The 23,280-nt window shown below is 38.6% G+C and overlaps 1 protein-coding gene across 3 annotated transcripts; it reads right to left on the bottom strand.

Moving 5' to 3' along the window:
* Window positions 1-2,750: 2,750 nt before the first annotated feature.
* GYG2 (glycogenin 2) lies at window positions 2,751-22,879 on the bottom strand. Of its 3 annotated transcripts, none has more exons than XM_064711768.1 (10): window positions 22,340-22,879; window positions 17,355-17,537; window positions 16,531-16,672; window positions 14,652-14,826; window positions 12,855-13,017; window positions 12,220-12,346; window positions 11,081-11,303; window positions 8,683-8,823; window positions 6,871-6,981; window positions 2,751-5,140 (listed from the first exon to the last, which is right to left on the bottom strand). In XM_064711768.1, the coding sequence occupies exons 2-10, from the start codon at window positions 17,401-17,403 to the stop codon at window positions 4,979-4,981; spliced, it is 1,293 nt and encodes a 430-aa protein (XP_064567838.1). In that variant the 5' UTR covers window positions 17,404-17,537; window positions 22,340-22,879; the 3' UTR covers window positions 2,751-4,978. The 3 variants fall into 3 exon arrangements, with proteins under 3 accessions (XP_064567838.1, XP_064567849.1, XP_064567855.1); XM_064711785.1 differs by having other exon boundaries at window positions 5,003-5,140; window positions 6,871-6,995; XM_064711779.1 differs by lacking the exon at window positions 17,355-17,537.
* Window positions 22,880-23,280: the final 401 nt, after the last annotated feature.

Here is a 23,280-nt window from a genome sequence, read left to right as displayed (position 1 = left end):
TGAATTAGACTGACTCAACAGAGTAATTGTCAAGTTTCACAGGAGTGAGACAATAAGCTTCTCAGAAGCCTCACTTCACCATGTTTAAATATTAGACACATTGCTTTGCTCCCTGCTGCGACTCAAGGGAGTGCCAGCACACAGATCACAAGATCCCATCTTCTAAGGATGCAAAATAGTTGTGTAACAAATAAACTGAGAAAAGCAATTTGAGCTCAAAATTTATCCAGCTTGAAATTCCCTCTGAGTGTATTTGAGAGGCATTTACATAAATAACCAAGGAGTAACAAAAAACCTTTTGCTCATTACAGATTTTGGGTTAATATACACAAATACAGGCATATATATAGTGTTGAACTCAATACGACCCTGGAAGATTTTTGTAGGATGTTTTGATTGTAATGTTATATCTAATCAACTCCACTGAAAAGACTCAGATTTATTCAAAACCTTGTTTCTCATTGAATTACCCTACTACTGCATTACTAAGATTTCTTGAATGCCAGAATAGAAATGGCAACTCTCCATGTTGAGATAAATGGGATTACTAGAGGATCCAAACAACCTTGGCTTCTGCTCTGCCATTTCTCTAAAAGCTGTAAGTAAAAGGTTTGGAAACAGAAAGAATTTATGGAGGTTTGAAAAGAAAAAAAAAAGACTAAACAAAACAAAACAAAACAGGTACTCATCCATGACATGCAATTAATTCTGTTCCAAGTACTTAATCCTGTGAGAAGGCTCCAAAAATCTTATTGCTCTAAAATAAACAAATTATCTGGTTAAAATTGAACAAACACTTCTCCAAGGCAGTTAAATGAAAAGTATTAAAATACTCACAACTAAGAGACTGGCTGTCTTGGAATTTTAGGGTTTTTATACCTCCAGCTTGTTGAAGTTGAAAGGCTTCTAACAACAGAGTAAAATCCAAGGGAAAAATGCTTGCAACTGTATTTCTTTCCCCTTTATTAATCTAATTCTCAGTTTTCTAGCAATTATTATTGATATAAGTTTAAGTCAATCATTATCACTGTATTTTTTCAGCTAACTTTGATATAATTATGGTATGGTGTTATTACAAAATGAAAGTTTATGCAAGGATGCAAAATATAACTTGAGTGTCACAGCTTTTAATTTTTAGCACAAAATAAACTATTTATGAGCCACCCATCTTAGGATGAACCAAATTTTAGCTGAAACATTTTGCAACCAATATGCTGAAAATGCAGACTACTTCAGTGAGCATTCTTAACTGACATGTATTTTTGGAGGCTATTTAAAAATTTACTACTATGGATTTAATCTAATTTACTGGGTTGATAAAAAACCAAACAAACCAACAAAAAAACCCCAAACCAACAAAAGCTCATACCACAGAAATAAAATCTCAAAACTAATAAAAAGAAAACTGGGGGAACTGGAATGTGAGATTTGAATTAATGAGATATGAAGAAAACAGGTCCATTTAATGTTATGTTCAAAGTCATAGGAATCAAAACAGTTTAGATTAGGAAAGCAACAGAATCAGATCCATTAAGAAATAAATAGACATACTGCAGACTTACTGGTGAAAACTGAGCTGTTTATAGGAGCACACAAAAGTCCCAAGCACCTGCTACTAACCCAGCCTCCCATTCACGGATAGAAAAATCAAGGTGAAGAAAACCAAACAAAACAAAGCATTTTTTTGAGCACCAGCTTTAAAAAACTATTTCTGTGAGCTGACTGATATAGAGGGACAAAGAAAACTTATTTCCCAAGAACAACCCAGATGGAAATGTCCTCACAAAACACTAGACAGTAAATTAAGTGATATTTCAAGAACACCAATCTCCTTTTTCTGTAGGCTAGGAAAGGTCATTAACTCACATGTCTAAAATTTTCAAGAATTTTCCTTGTGGCACACCCACACTATCTCCTTCTTATACATGAAGAGCACCCAATAGAATTGTTGTATGGCAAATAAAAGCCATGAATACCTACAGGCACGTAACAGAAAAATTAGCATGTTTTGTTTCAAACACAAGTTGTCCTCTCTAAACACAAAGTCTACCCACAACTATAAGTCATAGTTTAGCCTTGTTCAAAGATGAATAGTGCCACCAAAAAATTTACACATCTTAACTTTTTTTACCCTAAAAATACCTGAGGCTATACCACACTTTAATGTGGGAAAAAAATTCCAGGTGAAACTTGGTGGGTTTTTATTTCTCAAGACACATTTTGACTTAGCAAAGCTCATCACTGTGGTTCACGGCCACATGCAGCCCATAACACCCCTCAGACCCAGGAGCTCAGAACTGATGGCCATAAAAGCCCAGAATGCTCCTTGAAGCACAGCACTGGATTCACATACAAAATTCTCCCTTTTCACACCCTGGTGGCAAGAGTTGTGTGCTAGAAGCCATTGCAACATTACATTACCAGTAGCTAGTTCAATTTTTCATGTGTGAAGACAGGAAAAAAAAATTAGGACAGGACTCTTAACAGCTATACTTTTCCATGAAATACAATAAACCAACTACTGTTTGCTAATACAAGAGATCCTAAACATTATAATTATGTATGTCTGTAGAAATAATTATTACTCTCAACTTTTAATTCTGCTCAGCAGATAATGCTAATGTCTCAAAAGCAATTCAATAAAATTAAAAAATAAATTGAAGTAACTAGTTATTCACAAGTAATATTCCCTGGCATCATGTAAACAACCTATAGCTCTTCATTGCCTGTTAAGCACATGACTTCATATGTCTTTTCCATTTCTTTTATTTCCATTACATTGTTGTACTACAATTCTTTGCAAAACATTGTATAAGCCACACAGAGTATCATTGGACATATTAACAGTTTGAAATGTACTCAATGACACATTTGACTAAATTCATATGCCTATTTTTAAAACCTTTCAGTTACTGATTTCACATCAGTAATTTTTCTTCCATGATCTAATCAATGTACCAAATAAGATCTAGTAGTTAATATAAAATGTACAGCTGCATGAAGCATGAATTCACATTGCTGGCCACAGCTTTACAGTCTTCAAAAGCTGTTAGGAGTATATTAGCAGCAATGTTCATAAAACTGGGGACTTTCTCAGAAGTGCATAAGGATGACAGGGATAACCAAATGCCACGTGAGTAAGGGCACGCTGCAGCTGCTGCACTGGGCCACAGCACCAAGAGGTAGAACACACCTACCTGTGTTAAAGTGTGAGGGTCACCTACCCAGGAACACAGGATAGACAGGGTGCCAGGGTCAGGCAGAGGGAGACCTGTTCTCAATTTCTCTGCTGCCCCTAAACACCTAACTGGACCTAGAAGGTTGTGTTCAACAGACACACCAGCGGGATTCCCCATTTAAGAGTTTAAGGATAAATGAGAACTAGATAAAATCAGAAATATCCTACAAAAGTGAAAGCAAATTCACTAATGTGAATATTAGGAAGTAATTCTAAGATACTCAAAGATGTTTTCTTCTTTTAAGGGACCTTTTGACTCTTTCATTCCTTTCCTGATTTGTGCATTTATTCCTTGCCCTACTCTCTCATCCTTTTTGATGGAGGAAAAAGAAATAAAATTTTCTTTTTCCCTCCTATCCTGCTATCTGTTTTTCCTGCTAGCATCTATGCATAATGGTACATCATTGCTTTTAGACAGAATTCCCAAGAAATTTATTTAGGTATCTCTGCCAAAATTTGTGATGTATTTAGACCAAAACTTTTCAAGACCTGCAACATCACTGCAGAACTCTTATTCCAATATTTAACGAGGTCACAAACAACTGTCAAATCTATATTAGCATAAATGTCAAGACTCTTTAAAAGTTTTTTGCTTTTTAAAAAAGGTATTTTACTTCTTTGTTAAAGTAAACTGACTGAGATAAGTCAAACTTAAGTACACAAATACACAAAACACTGTCCCGTAAGTGTCCTTAATATAATGCAGCCTCATCAGTAGGTATTTTTTTGGAATTTGGAATTCAGAGATTTATTAGTTCCCACACACAGCTATTGTTAAAAGATCTTCAAAAGGCCTGTTTACTAAAATGAGTGCCAATTTTGTTTTCAGTTGCACTCAAATTGCCTGCAGTAAGGGGCAACAATGCTAAGCCAAAGAAGGCCTTTAACAGCTGCAGTTTGAAGTACTGTAAACAAATTTATAAAAAGCACCAGAAGGTTTACAGAACACTGTCAGCGTTTCTTCTTCTAACCACACAACTCAGAATATGCAACTAAAGCTTACAATATTTAAAAAAGCATCAGTATCCTATGGCAACAATCTAAAAGGTTAACATACATTATCAATCTGTCTAAAGAATTTTAAACCATGATTCCTCACACTAGTTATGGACCCGAGCAGCTGCCTATAACTGGGTAGAGCATCCACTAGTGATCTCAGATGAAGTCTGAAGTTCCTCTGATCCTAAATGTGTTTAAATTAAAAAATTTTGTTGCAGACGCCGATGAAGTCAGGATTTCATCACTTCTTTCTCATATTGAAATCTACATCATGGTAACCCTTGAAGGTGTTAATTCGGTTTCAAGAATAAGTTCTTTTTATTTAAATACTTTATAGCAACTTCTGAAGGTACTTTGGGAATAATCTCAGTTTGGGAGAAATTCAATTTCCAAAACAATCTCAACTTCCAACATGTTTCCTACACATGACTGTTTCTGCAGATGGGGTGCATCAGGGAAGAGTGATAAATATATGAGAGTTTATACTCAGAAGGTACCATTAATTATTCTTTAGAAGGCACTGTGTAAGAACAATGAAGATGAGACACATGTAACAATAAAGTAGAGGCACATTTATCAGTTAAAAACCAAGATTCTGCATCTGTTAAGGTCCCCCAAAAATGTATGAGGATCCATAATCACCTCTAACTGGTGTCACCTAAACTGGTTAAGACAGCCAAGTATTCAAGAATTGCATTTACAAAGAAATCTATCACGATGGGCATAACAGTACACCCTGTCTTAGTGTAAAAATGCATCCAACTTCTTTTTGATATGTTCAAAAGCATCTTTCCCCATATAGTCCATGCGCCCTTCCTCCCATTTCCTCCGTTCATCTTCTGAAGTTGGTTTTGCTGGTTTGAAGTGAATAGACAGCTCTGAAACAAAATGCACAACCTCATTCTGTGGAAAGAAGAAGAGTAGGAAAACTGTCATTTGGTTTTTCTTATTTCAATACTGTGATGCTAAACCTTAAATGGTAAACTTCTGCACTGTACACTCCCAGTTAAAACAATGAAATAAACAGTATTCAAATGTTCACTCCTGTTTTGATAATGTGACCTCACTTTCCTATGGTTTTACTACTTTCCATAGCATCTTTGATCATACCAAACATTTATTTTACTGATCTTAACTCAGATCTTGGCATACTCAGCAACAATACAATGACAATATTACAAATACTGCCTGGTTAGAGTAGAATATCTGCTACAAGAAAGAATTTACAATTTATCTGTTCAAATCTTGTCTCCAACAAGCTTTGATGTGAACATACATTTCTAGAATTTTTGGTAATTAGTTTTGTTTGAAATCCAGTGAGATCAATATTTAGCAGATGTGAGACACATTGTTTAATAAATTAATTCAAAGTATGGACACTATTCATTATACCAACAGCTAGTTCATTTTGAATGATACTCCAAAATTGTAAATGCTGATTCAAAGCCAAGTCATCATAGGTGCACAAATGTGAGACACATTATTAGTGATAATTTCTACCATGTAAAAGCAAAACTGCGTCTCCAGTTGACCAATGCCAGCAAAAAAAGGAACATCCCCACTATTATAACCTGTAATAAAGATAAAATACAACAAGGACTAATCAAAGCAGCCACTAAAACCTTCTCTCACTAGTACTCAAAGAGGCTCATAGGAAAACAACCCATCTCATGTTGTAAACAAAACTGAAATCAACAAGAATGGCTTTCTAGTGAAGTCTTCACAAATTCAAGGTAAAAATGTTTCAGAATAGAATTTAATGGGCAGGAATCAATGTCTTCGACTGCCTAAATGCCCTGGAATATCCATTACATCTGCCAGTTTGGGGCAGATAAGGCATAGGGCTTGTGGAAGACAAGGTCAGGTACTTTATACAAGCAACATGCAGTAAGGTGTCAAGATTTCTTTATCATTGGCAAGTTTTATCAACAGCTTTGGAAGCATTAACAAGATGACCAGAATCATAATGTTTTTAGAAATTAAGAATTTTAGCTATGGCCCAAACACCCCTGGCTGCACAGGAGCTACAGTTTTGTTTCTCAGTCTTTAAGTATTTCACTACAGTGCTTCACAATCATACAAAAACCCCCATTAGGAAAATAGCTGTGTGGTGAACCTTACAAATCCTTGACACCCTGTCAACCCCATCCACACCAAGTCTGCCTCTGTTGTCACACTGCCCCCATGTACAAGTGTCCATAAATGCAGTGCAAGACCACAAAGGAAAGCCTGGTCACTCAGGCTCCTGCACATTCCCTTTCCACTTCCACTTGCTTGGAAACATCACTTCAGCAGGTAAAAAACCCCAAAACAAAACAAAATATAACAGAACTAACAAACACAAAATACCCAAACAGCCTTGCTTGTGTTGGTATTGGAGAACTAAAATTAACACTGATTACTCGGGGGTTAGCACAGGAAAATACAAATTTAAAACCTCAAAGTTTTGCAAAGAGAACTAGAAAGGGATCACAACGCAGTATAAGAAACAGTTAAGGAATTACATGGCTAAAAGATTAAGGAATTCATTTGCACATTGCATTATAATTAGTTGAGCTTTCCTAAAATTTTGTTGGCAGCAAAGATGCACATGCAGTTATCTATAGATGTTGAATGCACACAGCTACATGTACCATTTCTGAGGTTTCCTGAAGTGCAGGTTGCAATGCAGGTTGTTCTGAAGGTCTGTCAGGCTCAGAGGGATGGACGTTAGAATCTCCTGGTTCGACTTCATGGACAGTTTGCTAAAATACAGCCACTGAGGTTTTATTAGGGGAATATTTTCTCACAATTTCCTTTTCATGAGAATTCATAAAATACAGTACAATCACTTTCAGTCTTGGGGGAGGGTAAAGCAATGGATGGGAGGAAAGCAAGGAAGCACATTATCAACAAGGAGAAAATTCATGTCACCCAGCTTTAGTATCAAAAATGGCATTGAATCAAAGCTCCTACTACAATCCATCTAGGATAAGTACCTCCAGAGGGCAGCTCATCTCATCCTAAAATAGGTTCAAAATGGCTGTCATTTTTCAGTGAGTACACATACAGCCTGGGAAACAAGCTTACCATTCATGATTCTGACCATTCATGAGGCCAAATTTCAACAAGAAAAATCTCATTTCAGGATTATAGCTTGCTCTCACATAAGCTTTTTATATGTATGAAATAAGAACAGAACAAAGCATTTCAAAACAGAGGTAAAATAGATTGCCCAAAAAATATTGTCCCAAATATTTGCTTTTGACAGATAGCAAAACATAAGTGACAGATCCATTCTTAAGTCTTTTCCCCCAAAACAATTCCACGAGTATATTGAAGCTGGGCAACAAAAAGTGGAATGATGGTATTCCTAAGTAAGAAAGGAACCAAGCTATTACTTTCCAATTAATATGGTCTTCTGATAAGCCAATCATAGTAATCAAAATACTAATAGAAATTTAAATTTTAATGAATCTGCTTTAGATAAAAAATATGATTTTTTTACCCCAAACAAACATCTTGATAATGCCTTTCCAATGAAGTCAGATGCATAAGGCACACAAGAAAATACATCCTTTGCAAGTAAATTATTCTTAAGTTATGGAATTGTAAGGTTTGCAATTTTCCTTCAGCTCCTTCCCCACCAAGAGGGGAAAGGGAAGAAGGGGAGGAAGAGGGCAAATGGGAAAGGAAAATTACCGTTTTACTTTATAGAGTAACTATAGGCTAAAGAAATGAAGGGAAGAACATCTTGAAAGTTGTCTTCATCATTCTAGAGTGTAATTCACAAATTACAATGCAGATGACATTAGAACACTAATTTCATTTTCTCCCAGTTGCACCATGGGGTAATGTGGTTTATCATGCAATATGTAGTGACTTTCACTTGCAGAGATTGTGCTATTATGTCCAACTTAATTCCCGAATAAACTAAAGAGATTCAGTGCAACAGAAACACAAATAAAAGAAAAGTGACAAAAGAAGCACTTTAGAAGACTGCAATATTCATTACTGGATTTTTTCAAGGCTCTCCTTGTTGCTCAAGTCACAGAAATTTGAGAAACAGTTTTCTGAGTCAACACTTGTGGGAAAATGCTTTCTACAGAGGAATGATAGAAAGGATTGTAGCTTTAAATATATTAATTCACAAAAGTATTAATATTCAAAATATTGCTTTGGTCGCAGATTTTTTTATATTACATTTGATTAAGTACTTAACAACTTTGAATAAATAACCTCTTCCTAAAATGCAACGCAAACTCTTTCAACTTCCAGACACATAATACATGCATAACTAAAGTTTAAAGAAAATACATAGGCTTAAGATTATTTTTAATGCTAGTGAGAAAATTCAATAGCCACAGCCAAGTTGAAGATATAATCTTGCAAATCAGAAAGAATCTCCTTTTAGTATATAATTAGACTTTGTTTCTGCATATAATAATAATAAACAACGCACTCACAGCTTTGAAGGCGAGTTCCTCGGGTGAGCATGCTGTGGGATTTACTTCACTTGTCTGCTCTGGGAGCTCAGGCTTTTGTAGAGAACTGTCCACGTAAGGACTGACCTTCTTCAGGGTAACTTCCACTCCATTGAAAACATGCTAATAAAATAAGAACATCTCACCACTGAAATACAATTTTTCAGGACAGCAATAACTTATTTACAACAGTTGCACTTCCTTAGAGGGCTCTCATCATTAAAGGAACAACATATTAAATGTAAAAAAAAATTATATGATCTTTGATTTAGAGCATGCTGCAGCTTAGGTTTTTTTTTTTTTTTACCTCATGAGCACACCAGCATCATGAGGTAAATCTAACAGGTATTTCCACCTTCATTTACCATAGTTGAAATATTTCTTTAATACGCAGTGCCTTAAAAATTTAAGCATGTTAAAGTATAAGATCAAAAACTACCCACTCCTTCCTCTGCTTTCCAATTTGTCATGAGGTTAATAACCCAAATTATTCTCTGGGGCTTTGATGGTAAATATTCAACTAATCTTAAGAAGATTATGCAATTAGTTCAGTTATGTTAATAATTTAATATTAAAAGGCATTAAGAAAATATTTACATATGCATAAATGGGATCTAATTTGTAATGTCTGGATACAAAATTAAAAATTGTACTTCTACACATTTCTTTATGCTACTGGTTTCTAAGAAACCATCTATTTATGAACAGATTTTTTTTATTCTATTAATGAAAAGCACACTGCTGCATATCCTTTAAAAACAAAAAACATAAAGAGATCAATAAATGTTTGACATAAAAGTACTGTACATAACATCTTAAATGCAATTAACACTGCTTTTGCAAACCTGATTTATTTGTTATGACCTCATGAAACAAGTTAAAATGTAGTACTGAAAAGTAAACTTTATTACAGTTCAAGACCTAGTTACATGCTCTATATCAATCTAGCTACAAGAAAAACAAAAGTCTGTTTATTTCATGGGTCAGGTTTTCTTCTCTGGCTAATTTGTATCATATTCTGTATACACATACGTTACCATAAAAACTTTATCAATTAAGAAGATGGCTGCAGGTTATCTTGGGAAAGCAGATAATACATGAAATCCTTTTTAAATTGCCACTTTTGTCACTTCTACCAACCAACAGATAGTAAGTTTTCCCACACATTTTGGCATTACACAGCAAGCTTTTGGTAGCAGGGTGATTCCAGGAGTAGCTTCTGTAAGAGGCTGCTAGAAGCTTCCCCCAAACCCAATGGAGCCAATGCCAGCTGGCTCCAAAATGGACCTGTCACTGGCCAAGGCCAAGCCCATCAGCGATGGTGGTGGCACCTTTGGGATAAGATTTAAGAAGGAGGAAAATCCTCCTTCTTAAAGTGAGGAGGAAGGTGTTTCCTTGCAACTGGACAACTGCAGGCAGAGGAGGGAGAATATGTGTGAGCAACAGCCCTGCATGCACTAGGGTCACTAAAGAACTAAAGGGAGGAGGTGCTCCAGATGCCAGAGCAGGGATAACCCTGCATCCCATGGTGCATCAGGGCAGCCTTCTGTAGCCCATGGAGGTCCCTGGTGGAGCACAGGTGCTCCTCATGATGCACTCCAGACCACAGCCACGTGGATGTGTGAAGGAGGCTGTGACCCCACGGAAAGCCCATGATGGAGCAGGCTCCTGGCAGCACCACTGGACCTATGAAGAGAGGAGCCTGCAGTGGAGCCGGTTTGCTGGCAGGACTTGTGACTCCATGGGGGACCCACACTGGGGCAGGCAGTCCCTGAGGGACTGCATCCCACAGCTCACAGGAAGGACTCATGTTGGAAAAATCCATGGAGGACTGTGTCCCCTGGGAGGGACTCCGCACCTGGAGCAGGGAAGGAGTGTGAGGAATCCAATCCCTGAGCAGGAAGGAGCAGCAGAGACAACACAAAATGAACTGACCACAGTCCTCACCTCCCATCCCTGTGTGCCATTGGTGGGGGGGGGAGTCAGAGAAAACAGGGAGTAAAGTTGAATCCAGGAAGAAATGAGGGATGGCAGTAGGTGTTCCAAATTTGAGGTTATTTCTCCTTACTCTACTTGATTGGTGATAAATTTAATTTGATTGGTAATAAATTTAATTGATTTCCTGAAGTTCAGCCTGTTTCACCTTGGATGGTACCTGGTGAAAGATCTCTCCCTGTCCTTATCCAGACTCATGAGCCTCTCCTTACATTTTCCCTCCCCTCCCCTGTCCATCTTAGGAGCAGAGTGATAGAGTGGCTTTGGTGGGCACTTGGAATCCAGCCAGAGTCAGCCCACCACATTATATAATTTGTTCCTCTACCAATTTTCAGAATTTTTGGTTTTGATTCCAACATATTCCCACTAACTCCTCATCAGTTACCTTGCATTCCTCAGATTCTGATTCTTCCATCTTTTGAAGTTTTTCCAACAAAGGCAATATACTGGCACTGTATATATTCCACCAGAGGGCAAGAAATGATAGCTGATGAGAAGATCCAGATGTGGTGCCATCCTGCATAACTCTCTTTGTTTGAAGGTTGTATTTGTAGTTCCAGGGCTTCGTTGCTCCCAAGAAGTGAACGACTTTGGCATCTCTACCAAAACTGTAGAGATCAAACATACAGGTCTATACATAAAATATTTCTTAGCTTATATAAACTCCTAGAAGAAACATGCTTACTCACAGGAGAGGTAAGTTAGCATTTTGCAAGAGCAACACATTTGAGATTATATTTATTAATATTTTGTTTCTATCTTCCTGGTTTAATTCATCTTGTTTAACATATAGAAAACAAAAAGTTACATTGCCATTTGCTTCCAGCTGCTAATTCTAGTGGAAAAGTTCATGAAGGACACTGACAGTCTCATGCAGTACTATTTCCAGTCCTCCTTCATGCTCTAATCACAAAAAAAAAATAAAATACATACCACTTGAAATATTTAATCACCAAAACTTGGTATTACTGATCCCATATTAAAAATTACTAATAAATACACTGGCCGAAGTTCATCTTCCAATAAGAGTGCAAATAAGAGTGCATTGTGCAACTGGAACAGAAATTCATGACACCCTAAATCCAACTTGCCTTTTACCAGATAAGATTCTCAACTGCATTGTCTGGAATCATATAATTAGTAGTACAAATTTCATTTCATAGAAGGACCTAAAGAATGTCTCAAAAAGTTTAAGCAATGCCAAGTGTTTCTGTAAGAAATTACTTGAGAACAAAGGAACAAGCTTAAAAGTAAACCTCTCAGAACCTAGTGCCAAAGTAATTACATTTTGTCAAAAATTAAAGAAGCTTCTTTGAAAGAACATAAAAGACAGTGCAGCCAACTCTGGGACTCTCCCTGTGTCCAGACATTCACATTAAATTTAAGCTTCTATTGTGTGGTTTCAACATAAGATTATTTGTGATACTGTAATTTATAATTAACAGAATATGCCACTATTAGTCTCTCTTACAAAAGGATGTTCTTTAACAAACTACAGAGGTTTACAGAAGTGTTATTACTTACTGATTGAAAGCAGGAACATAGGTGTATACAGAGCTGCTGCTCAGGTTATAGAGGAAAGGCAAGTGTTTGCCAATATCTCCTGTTGCCCAGCTGCTGAAGAAGCTGTTCAACAAGCCTTGATCACCTCCTAGAGAATACACAAAACAGTATTACCATAACATGTGTACACTCGAATTTGTACCAAAATTTGGATGGGGAAGAGACTGGAGCCTGAGATTGGTGGGTTCATGAGACTCCAACTTGGACTTGATAATATAGCCATGTGAGCATGTACAAGTGAATAACACCTGATTCACTCCGATGCAGGCTCAGTGTAAATGAAGTCCTATTGTACTACAAGAAGAAAGCAGTAGTGTTTGGTCTCCCTCAGAGCAAAAGACTTAAGATAGATGTGTTTCTCTCTCCTAAGCCAGACAGCAAAATTAACCTAGCAAGACTCAGACACAATGTCCCTTCACTGCCCTTTTCTGAGGAGCACAGTCCAGAGTAAGTCAGCAGGTCTTAAATACAGTCTAAGAGGAAAAGTTCTGCACCTTGAATTCTTACATAGAGCCCAGAGAACTCCTGCCTCCCTCCATTCTGCCTGATAGCATGGAAACTGTCCAGCATTTCATTCCTTACGCCTTGCCCCTTACCATCAAAGCTGCCGTGCTCAGCAGCAAACTGGAGCAGCAGGTTGTAAGTCTTCAGCGAGGGCTGGAACACAAACACACCACTATTGAAGCAGTCAGGCCAGCCAGAATCAGGAGCTGCAGAAAACTCTTCTCGATCAAACAACTCATCAACATTGCAAAGAACCTTATGGAGAGTAGGAAAAGAGAAAAAGATGCTAGAGTAAATGTTTGTATAGAGCAAGAATTGCCATATTAGTACCAATGGAGTAAATTGATAATTTGGCCTAGTACATGGCTTGCAGAGCATAAAAGCAGTGCCATTGTAAAATATGCTAGAGGTCAGAACCTCTCTTTTTTATATAATAAGGCAACATTAATTGTAATTCTCCATGGTTTCTCTGATAAAATGATAAGCCTGTGAAATTATTTCATGATGCTTGGGAGACCATCCAAGGTTCCTTTAAATATTATACACATATAAATAAAACACGCAATTTCCTTCTTTCTTCACTCACCTTTCCATAGTCAATTATTTTTCATAACTACAACAGAACTGAATGAAAATTTGGAATCTAATCCATTTTAGTTAGCAACACACTAAGGGTAGTAGAAAAACAGTCTCTTGCTGCCAGTTTTCTGATGTAACATAAGATCAGATATTTGCTTTTCTGCTTTCTTTTCAGTTTCACAAGGAAGTGGGAAAATCAATCAGGTTAAAGCAGAGATAAAATTTGTGGAAAGACAGCTGTGCAGTCAGTGAAAGTCAGGACCCCCACCTTTCACAGCCACTGTGAAAAACAGGAGAAATTTTTTTACAAATAAAATTACTTAATTGAATTTTTTAAAAAGATAAATTTTGCCTTCCTCCTTTAACATTAATGTAAAGCAAGAAATCATAAGCCTTTCTCCTCAAGAAGAACAACTTAATTTGGTTTCTAATTCAAATACAATCCTATTAAATTAAATTCATTCTAGTCTTTCAGAGTGAGCCACGAAAGCACAAGGGAAGGTTGACATGATTGTCCTCACCAAAATTATCTCTATGCATCTAAAAACTTTAAAAAAAAAAGGTAACATCAGGAATTTCTTTTTTTTTTCTATTTTAAAACCATCCTGCCTTCCTGACAGAATAATTCCAAAAAAAAGTATGTGAGTGTTGCAAGGCTTGCAAGGGTTCCTCAGGGTGAAAGAGATAGACGAGAATCTTGACTCCATGATCAGAAGGCTGGATTTATTATTTTATGATATAAGTTACATCAAGACTATACTAAAATGAATAGAGAGAAAAGTTCAGAAGCTGCTACGCTAAGAATAGAATAGGAATAAATAAACAAGGGAGCTCTCTGTGAATCTGCCCCAGAGAGCTTGGCCCCTGATTGGCCCTTAATTGTAAACATGGAACATGGGCCAATCACAGGTGCACCTGCTACATTCCACAGCAGCAGATAACCATTGTTTACATTCTCTTTCTGGGGCCTCAGCTTCCCAGAAGAAGGAAAAATCCTAAAGAAAGGATTTTTCACAAAAGATGTCTGTGACATGCGAGAGAGATCTATTTAAAACTTCCGTCAGGAGACGCAGTACATAGAGTTTGTGATCTCCTTTGAGGACAGTCCTGAGGCTACTCTCCAAACTGAATTTATTTTTATGCAGCCAGCACAACTTTGAGAATTGCTAAAATGTGCCAGGATGGAGCTCCTGCGACCTTGTGACCGCCAGCAAATCTGGTCACTTCAGAGGCCTGAAGGCTGCCTGGCAAGGAAGCATCCCACAGTCAGAGACAGACACAAATGTTTCCATGGCTCCCTCTCCACTCACCAAAGTGTCTGCATCCATGAAGACACATTTGCTGTAATGAGTAAGAGTCCAACAATGAAGCTTAGTGAAGGTTACACCCAGTTCTGGCCTCTGCATCAGAGCCAAATGGACTGAGTCAGCGCTGTCAAGCACACCCACCTCGATCACCTCATCAAATACGCTGCTGAGGACTGACCTGCCACAGAGCAGTGGAGAGAAAGAAAGGGATTTACACAAGTTCATCAGAGTTCACTCCAGGCGTGACAACAGTGACACACAGCATGACATTAATTATGACAATAACCAAAGCTAGATTGATTGCTTATATAAGAAGTCAGAAGTGAAAAGTCTTTGGACACAGCCTGCTGAAGAGGTAGCTATCAGGCCATAAAACATTGTCTTCTCCACTATGGGGGCCAGCACATCTCAAAAGCGAGAGCTGCTGTTTGAAGGAAAAAACAATCCTCATTCTACTCAATTATCTCGTATGGAAACACCAACAGAAATTAAAGCAGCTTTCATCCTGCACAGCTGATTCCAAAGAACAGCACCATACCGTGTTCCCTCTGCATTTTACAGGATGAGACATGCCAGCACTCTCATTTGTACCTACTGTGCACAAGTAAACACTGCTTCAAAACTGCACTTTTTATAAGGTGTACTTGCTCACCATATATAATTCCTCACTACTATGCAGCATCTCAAATGAGACTTTAAGCTAAACATTTTAGTTTTCTATGCATATATTTTATGGGAATTCTATTGGTAACACCAAAGTAGGTAATTTTCCTTCAAGGAGCAAGAAAAAAAGTATTTAAAACACCGCTAATTTACTTACACCATGCTATTATAATCAAAGTCCTCAATGTCTCACAAACACAGAAAAAGAAAACCCGTTCTATTCAAAATCTAGGTTTCAGGATCATTAGCTTTTGCCTGATTGATCTTCAAGGAACAGGAACTAACTGGCAAAGAACTAAATTAAGAGATTATTAGAAGTTTATTTCAGTGATCTGCTTTCTTCTTTTTTTTTTTTTTTGATGTTATCCTTGATTTAAAATACATAATATAAATTCTTTTCTTCCCACTCAATGGATATGAAAAGAATTACAGACTTAGTATCCACCCATGCATCAAATGGATACCGTATTCCCTTAGGAAGGTTACAGTGCTCTGATAATGTCCATACTTCAAAAGTCTGTAAAAACAGATTTTTGTGCATCCAGTCATAGCAAAAATCTGAAAATATATTTCTTGAGCCAGATGCATTACAAACACATTCAAATAGACTACAGAAAACAGGAGCCTTCACACTTCCTAAGACATAGCAGAACTAAGAGTTTAAGTTGCTATAGTATGACACATCTTTTAAGAAGTGTCGCAGTCCTCCAAATAACAGGGCTTGAGTTCAGACTTAACAAGATTTCTGTAAAGGCTATTCTGCAGTGCCTGTAGAATCACAACACAAATTACAAAGTGATTTATACAAAAAAACAAAAAGAAACTATTCTTATCATGATTTTAAGAACATTAGTCATATGAAACTGAGCCCTTAGGTTTATGGAGAGTTCTGATGCCACAGGTGGTTATGTATCTCATCCAAAGAGAGAAAAAATTGGGAGAAAAACAACAGTAGTGCAAGAAACTAAAACTTTAGTTCCAAATTTTCAGCTTCTCAATTATAATACAAATTCAAGCCACAAGCTCTACTTCTGCAAGTGAATTCTTAGTAGGCTAAGGAGCTTATAATGGAACTTATTTGAGACTCCTCTTAGAAATCACTAGCCAAGAGGGAAGTTCTAGGCATAATGATGTGAAATCCACAGAAACCTATTAAAACCTTTCATGCTGTTTCTTATTATTCCACTATTTAAACCTCCAAATGCTCATTAATACTTACCTCATCCCATTGGAGACCTCTGGAGTAATTAGAACTGCCAATTTTCTGGATGTCTTATGATTCCTCAATGACTGTCCAAGAACGAGAGCTCCTTGACAGTACACATCATCAGTAGCAAGGGTCACAAAGGCTTGATCTGTTACTGCAAAAAAGTATTCAGAAGAGTCACTTTACAGCTTTAATGTAAGCCCTTTTAGCTTGCTCCCTCCTCTTCTAGATAAACAACAGTATGTGGCTTTTAACAACCACATTGGGATTATAAAAACTATTCCTGTGATGAGACTCCCCCCAAAAGTCTCAATTGAATAGAAAACCCAGTGAATGTGAGGGCAGAATGTATGTTTCTGATTTTTATTATTTTTGTTTGCCTCATTTACACAATAGCAGGTATAAAATTTTTGCACTAGCTTTAAACAGATAATTCTCTAGGTCTTATTGTGAAAACACAATGTCAATCGAAAAAGGTGATCTGTAAAAATTTAGATTTTATATTTAACGAACATAGTATAATACAACCAATAAGGAAAATGTTCTTGCTTATACAGTGCCAATAGCTAAGGAAAAGAACAAGATGCTGAGAATTAGACAGAAATGTTCTTTCCATAATGCCACTGAATCAACCCAACATTATTTTTGCTATGTCTTCTTTGTGCTGGGGTACCTGGTGCTGGCTGGACAAGTGTGGAGAAATTCCTACCAAGATCAGTACATCTCCCAGAAGCTGAGAATCCCTACCTCAGGTAACTCCAGGAAATTTAGAAGGGTTCCTTATTGTCAGGAAATATATGAGGAAACAAGTTACAATAAAAAAGAAAGCAACCTACACTCCTGCATAACAGGAGAAAATGTATTTTGTAAAGACACCACTCCCATGGCAGGATCATAAGGGGCTGCTTCTTCAGCTGTGCCCCGTGATACAACCAGCACTGTCAGAGCTCTTCTGGGGAGGACCTATACCTCAGCAAGGTGAACAGCCTCCTTGGAGCAGAAGGATGATACACTCTAGGCTGCAAAATTAACCAGAACAAGATGAGCAGGTCACACACATGAAGGGAATTCCACTGAGCTCGACTGAAACTTCAATAAACACTTGTGTTGAAATACTTGTTTAGAACCACCATCATCTTAAGGGACAGGCAATTGCATTAAATAAATTAAAACAACCAAACAATACCAACATAAACAACCTGTCATACAGTTTCCAGGGCCTGTGAGAAACACCAGGAAAGAATCTCACAGAGCTAGATGCAGAGAACTCAACAAATGACCTCATGGCTGCCTCAGCCAGAGGCTGCCAAAATGAGTGAGTTCTAGCCCCTAACCATCATCAAGGTATGCAGTAAAGTATGGCTGATGCCCACAATAAGCTAGCAGATATTAAGCATTTTTATTTTTCACATCCTCCAAATCCAGAATGAAACACAGGCCCACTGGTGTGCTACCTATCCCCCCTACTTTTGGCCCCTTTTTCACTCATCTCCAGCCAGCCAGCTTGATCCCAAGCACAATACTTTACATTTGCTGACATTGCCACACATCCCTGCACCTCAGGAGAATCCCAGTAAGTGACAGACTTGGCTAAAAAAACCCAAATCATCAACTTAAAATAGTTTGCACAGCCCACAGCTGAGCAAACTCCAGTAACATTTCCAATTACAATTTCCAGACAAAGCAAATGAAGAATTGAACTTTCAAATGTCCCATTATAATAACAGCTCGAGCAAGTTACAGGTGTTCCAGAAATCAGTGAATAAGAAGTTGCTTTAAAACAACAGATGTGAAGTAAACTGCTCCTACTGCAGTTTCCCAGAGGGTTAAAGGAATAAATATAAGCATCCCTAAAAACCAATGCAAACCAGAAAACCTCTGAAGGCTACTTCAGCAAGAAAATTACTCTGAAAAGATGCAAAAGATCAGGAAAGCAAAGCAGTTTTGTGTTAGGCAACAACCATCTTCAGCCAAAGAAAGGTAATAAAACAACTACTGAGAGGAATGTGGGAGTTAGGTTAATATAAAAAAAACAAATTGTGAAATGAGTGGGAGTTCCTGTCTCAAAATACTGTTTTAAAAAAACAACCACAAAACTGAACACAATCTTCACATGGTTTTTTCAAATTCTTTCAGCTACAGAAGCTGAATCTTTACTTAAGTAATACATAGAAAAATACACAAACTACTCATTAAATGGTTCAGCAAATTGGTATGGAAAATTACCACGTCCTCCAAATGCTTTTGTGCCCTGTACCCCTGTGGTCATAACCACAAGGAAACAAACTGCCAAACAACTGCTGCTTCTAAGAAACTCTTGCTCATACCTCACAAAGAACAGAAGCGAAGTGTCTGTTTTGAGAATCAGATGTGGGATACCTGTTACAGCCTTCTTAATACAGTGAACCATCATAGAGATAATTGAATAGATAATCAAACTATTGACTGAAAATATTTAACATTAAAATATTTCTGGTGATAAGAGAGAAGCAAATCCTAATAATTTTAAAATCATACAGGGGCATCACTAATTCATTAAGGATCCTTTGGGGGTTAAAAATAAAAATATTTTATCATTACCTTTTATCTAATCCTTGCTTTCAAGAAAGGAGTGCTAATTGTCTTGCTTTGTTTATAAAATTCTTTGGAATATAGCCTAATAAATAAATATTTTATCTTATAACTGAAAGTAAGAGTCAGGTTTTCACATACATGTTTGGAAGTAAATGGTTTTCCTGAAAGTTTCCATTTAGCTGACACAATAGGTCTACTATATACAGAGTTTACTCACTGACTTTAAAAGAGGAAATCTTCTTTAAGTTTGAAAGCCAGAGGTGTATATATTTAAATTCATTGCAACTGTTTTTTGGTTTGGTGGTCTTTCTGGTTTTTGGGGTTTTTAGGGATTTTTTTTTTGATGTTTTGATTTTTGTTTCTTTTGGTTTGGTTTTTATTTTTTACTTTTTTTTTAAGTGTTAAGGAGACAATTAAGCATAACTTTAATTTCTTGTGCTGAATGACAATATGTTTTTTTATGGACAGCACCTACTGTTTAGGGCATTAATTTTTCAAGCAAATTGTTTTCAAGTTGAGGACCCTTATGGCTAATACAGTACCACTGGCTATAAGTGAGCTATGAGAAAAGAAAGTGTATTTTTAGAATCCTATTAAAATCCTGTCATATGAATTTATAGATCTGCTCATTTCTCTTGTCTGGATTACCACAAAGCACATGATGATGCAAATTAAGAAATCATTATCATCAGTAGTGGCTCTTCAGTTTTATTACCTAACAATACTTTCTTAGAACAAAATAAGGATCTTCAAGAATTAACTTGCTGAGTTATTCTAGAACCTGCTCTGCAGCTACACAGAAGAGACAGCAAAAGTAATGTGGACCACTAGAGTCAGGGTGATCTTAGCTGGAACTTGTCACAGCTTTTGTAGCCAAGATCACCAACTTTTTATGCTACTTACTCACAGAAGTAGTACCTCTGAAACTGCCAGAGGCAAAATTCCTTGACAGGTGTGGAAAATAATTCTAGGGCACCTAAAAACTTTATTTAGAATACCAACAGAGCAGGCAGACAGGGTGGTGCTCACTTTCATGTTCAAAGAGAAAAAGAGAATTCAAAAACACCAGATACCCTTTTGAGACTCAGGAGTGACTGATAACAGCAAGTTCTGAGTGACACAAGTTCCAACTTCAAGACAAGTTTAAATAGGGTAGGAAGGTTTTTTTTTCATAATCCATTAGACATAGCTTTTAAATAATAGTTTCCTATTTCTTCTGATAGACAGAGGAAGCATAAATTTAGTCCAGCTGTAACTCCTAATGTAACAATTAAAATTTGCCAAGCTGCCCACTGCAAAATGGCAACAGGAGACCAGACACTCCTGGGTTATGATTTTTCTGTAAGAACATTCTAAGTTACACATTGTCATCTTATGCATAAAAACAAGAGCAGATAAATAAATAGCTAAAATCTTCCCACAGGCTGGTTATGTCCCCAGTGCCTCCTGCCATTCATACTCACCAACACTGCACAACTGCTTTCCTAAATTCCTCCCTGATGCCCTCTGTTGCTCTCTTGTCACCTCCCCCCTCCTACTCCAGAGACAATCTGCAGGACTGCACCTCCACCTGCACCCACTGAGCCACAGCACCTCTCTGAGATCCCAGGTGACAGTGACACAGCTCCAAATCACAGCACATTTCCTGACACAATTCTGTTACTCCCTCTCCTGCACAAGGACTCTTTGGATCTTCCCCCAGAAGCACCCATGAAGGTGTGTTTGACTGCCAAAAAAAGAGAACACAAGCTGTAGGCCTCTCACTCCTCTGGCCTGGCACAGCCATATCCTGGAACAGAAATCTCTGCTCCTTCTGACACCCACAATCTTCTAAGCAATCAAGAAGTATTTTGTTAGAAGTAGAAAACATGAACAATAGTGTCAGACAATAACCTGAGTCAGAGCCCTATCAAAAATTATTTGCAAGTTTCCAGCAGAGAGGCAATTCTTGCCCTAGTACACAAATGACAGCTGGCAGTTTTAATTTCCATGCTTTCTTAGATCTAATAGTTGAAACATTGATGTTACTAATGAATACAAACAACAAACACTTTACAAAAATCTTTTTATAACAAAATTTAAATTGACATTCAGTGGTATACAATATTTCTCTTGGCCTAATGAAGTTCTGCCTCGTCCAAAAACAGATTCTCTCTTTTATTAAAACAGTGCTGAATTTTAGTAGGCAGGATTACTGCTCTTGTGTTGGAAGAGCACTTGATTCCAGTTCTTTGTAGCTTTTATTACATGTCTTTCAGTTATAAACTGATACATTCTGCTTCAAGACTCTGCAATAATGTTATTCAACAGATGGTAAATGATCCTCATGAAAACTTAAATGCAACAATATCGTAAGTACAAACAAACATAACACCCAAAACTAGTCTCAAAACAGTAATACATGAGTTTGAAAATTAGTAATAATTGCTTAAGCAATCCAGAGGCAGCACAGGGAACTTTATGGTACATATCAAGCTAGATGTTTCCAGTCTTCCCACACCTTCCTGTCAACCAAAAGAAAGAAAGAAAGAAAAAAAAAAAAAAAAAAAAACCAAAAAAAAAACCCAAAAAAACTGAAACCAACAACAACAACAAAAAACCTCAATCAAACAAAATCACAGAGCTCTAATCCTTTAATTTGCAGATTTCTGCATTTTCCCAGTGTTGAAGTGCTACGTACTTTGAATGAATTCAAAATTGGCATCATTCAGTCCACATGACTGACACCCTTCAAATGGGTCAAGAAACCAAGATTTGTGAGAGCTACTGCTCTCAAAACTGAGAAAAAAGGAAAAAAGTTGATTATGTTCAGGAACCAGAGCAGCACCTGCACTTAACCCCTGTGATTACCCTAAAAGCAGCACCTCATGGCTTTAAGGATAACTGACTCAGACCAATACCGCTGCTGTGTAGAAGGGACATGAGAAAGGTTTGGACTGAGACAGCCAGCCCCAGCCTGTCACCCTGGGGATCCACCAGGAAAGCACACACAGACCTAAGCAGGCCAAGCTGTACATACAAGCAGAATACATAAATGAGTTCACCTATTTCACCCCATCACCCAGACAGTTAAAACCCTCCTCTGGAGCTGCTCATTACAGCACAGCACTCTGCTGATGAGAAAGCAGCAGGGACCCTCTCCCGCACCGGGATGTGAGAAGGGCAAACCCCCTGGGGGCTCCAGGCTGCGCCGCCGATCGCTGCTCAGAGCGAGCCGGGCGGGGCTCTGCGGGCCGGGGGTACTCACCGGACATGCTGGGCAGGCGGGGGCCGGCCGGGCTGGGCAGGGCAGGGCTTGGTCCGCGGCGCCCACCGCTCCTGCCGCCTCACCTGCGGGCGGGGGGGCCGCTAAACCGCACAATGGGATTAGCCTCCTTCTGCTGGAGGCACCGGCAGGTGAACTACATTCGCAGGGACTCCTGCGCAGCGGCAGAGAAAAGGCATTAGCGGCGGAGAGCATGGTGGGGGAGTTGGCACGGCCCACTCCGCCCCCGCTGCGCCCCGGGCGCCGGCTTTGCTGTGAGGGGGGCCCGCTCCGTTTGCCCGCTCCTTCCCCTCAGCGCTCCGCTCTCGGGAGGGCACGGCCCAGAGCTCGGTCCGGCACCTCTCCCTGGACAGGCACTCCCCAGAGGTCAGCCTGACACGGGCACGGGCACGGCCCGGAGCTCGGCCCCGCACTGCAGCTCGCACGGGCCCCGCTCCGGGCGCGGCGCTCCCGCTCCCCGGGATGGGAGAGACCCTCGCTCCCCTTCCTCCTGTTCCCTCCGGTCCCTGCCCCGATGCCCTGGGTGTCCCCCGGGACTCAGGCGCTGCGACAAAGCCTCCCCATCACGCACACGCTTCCCGAGAGGAAGGGACACAGGCTGGGGAGACTCCGCCGCGCAGCGCCCAGAGGGAAACACCAACCTCTATGAAGGAGCGTGGAAAAGGGTGTCAGAGCATGAGTAGGGGGATTCCAGCGCGGCATTTGGTCATACAGATACCCGGGATTCACCGCGAATGAAGGGGGTCTGCCCCTAACTCCCTGGGGCCATCGTATCCCCTACAGATACAGTCTGATCACTTGTCACCCAGATAAACAAGGAGGAGTTTTCAGTGTCCGGAAGCTCATGCTATTAAGAGGGCTGCAAATATTTTCACAAGTGCATAAATAAATGCATATTTACTTGCACAGCATGCTTTTGCCAC

Source organism: Zonotrichia leucophrys, chromosome 1, assembly GCF_028769735.1.
Source record: "Zonotrichia leucophrys gambelii isolate GWCS_2022_RI chromosome 1, RI_Zleu_2.0, whole genome shotgun sequence".
Lineage (NCBI taxonomy): Eukaryota > Metazoa > Chordata > Aves > Passeriformes > Passerellidae > Zonotrichia > Zonotrichia leucophrys.
This window is presented reverse-complemented; position numbering and strand designations above follow the sequence as displayed.

Bases quoted from the DNA above. Each gene is read 5' to 3' on its own strand.
- GYG2 (XM_064711768.1), bottom strand. From the start codon at position 17,403: ATGGGAGTGGTGTCTTTACAAAATACATTTTCTCCTGTTATGCAGGAG. The intron at 6,982-8,682 runs GTGAGTGCGTTG...GCTGTATTTTAG, and splicing joins AGGAACTCGCCTTCAAAGCT to CAAACTGTCCATGAAGTCGA. The intron at 5,141-6,870 runs GTACATGTAGCT...TTCTTTCCACAG, and splicing joins TTCAGGAAACCTCAGAAATG to AATGAGGTTGTGCATTTTGT.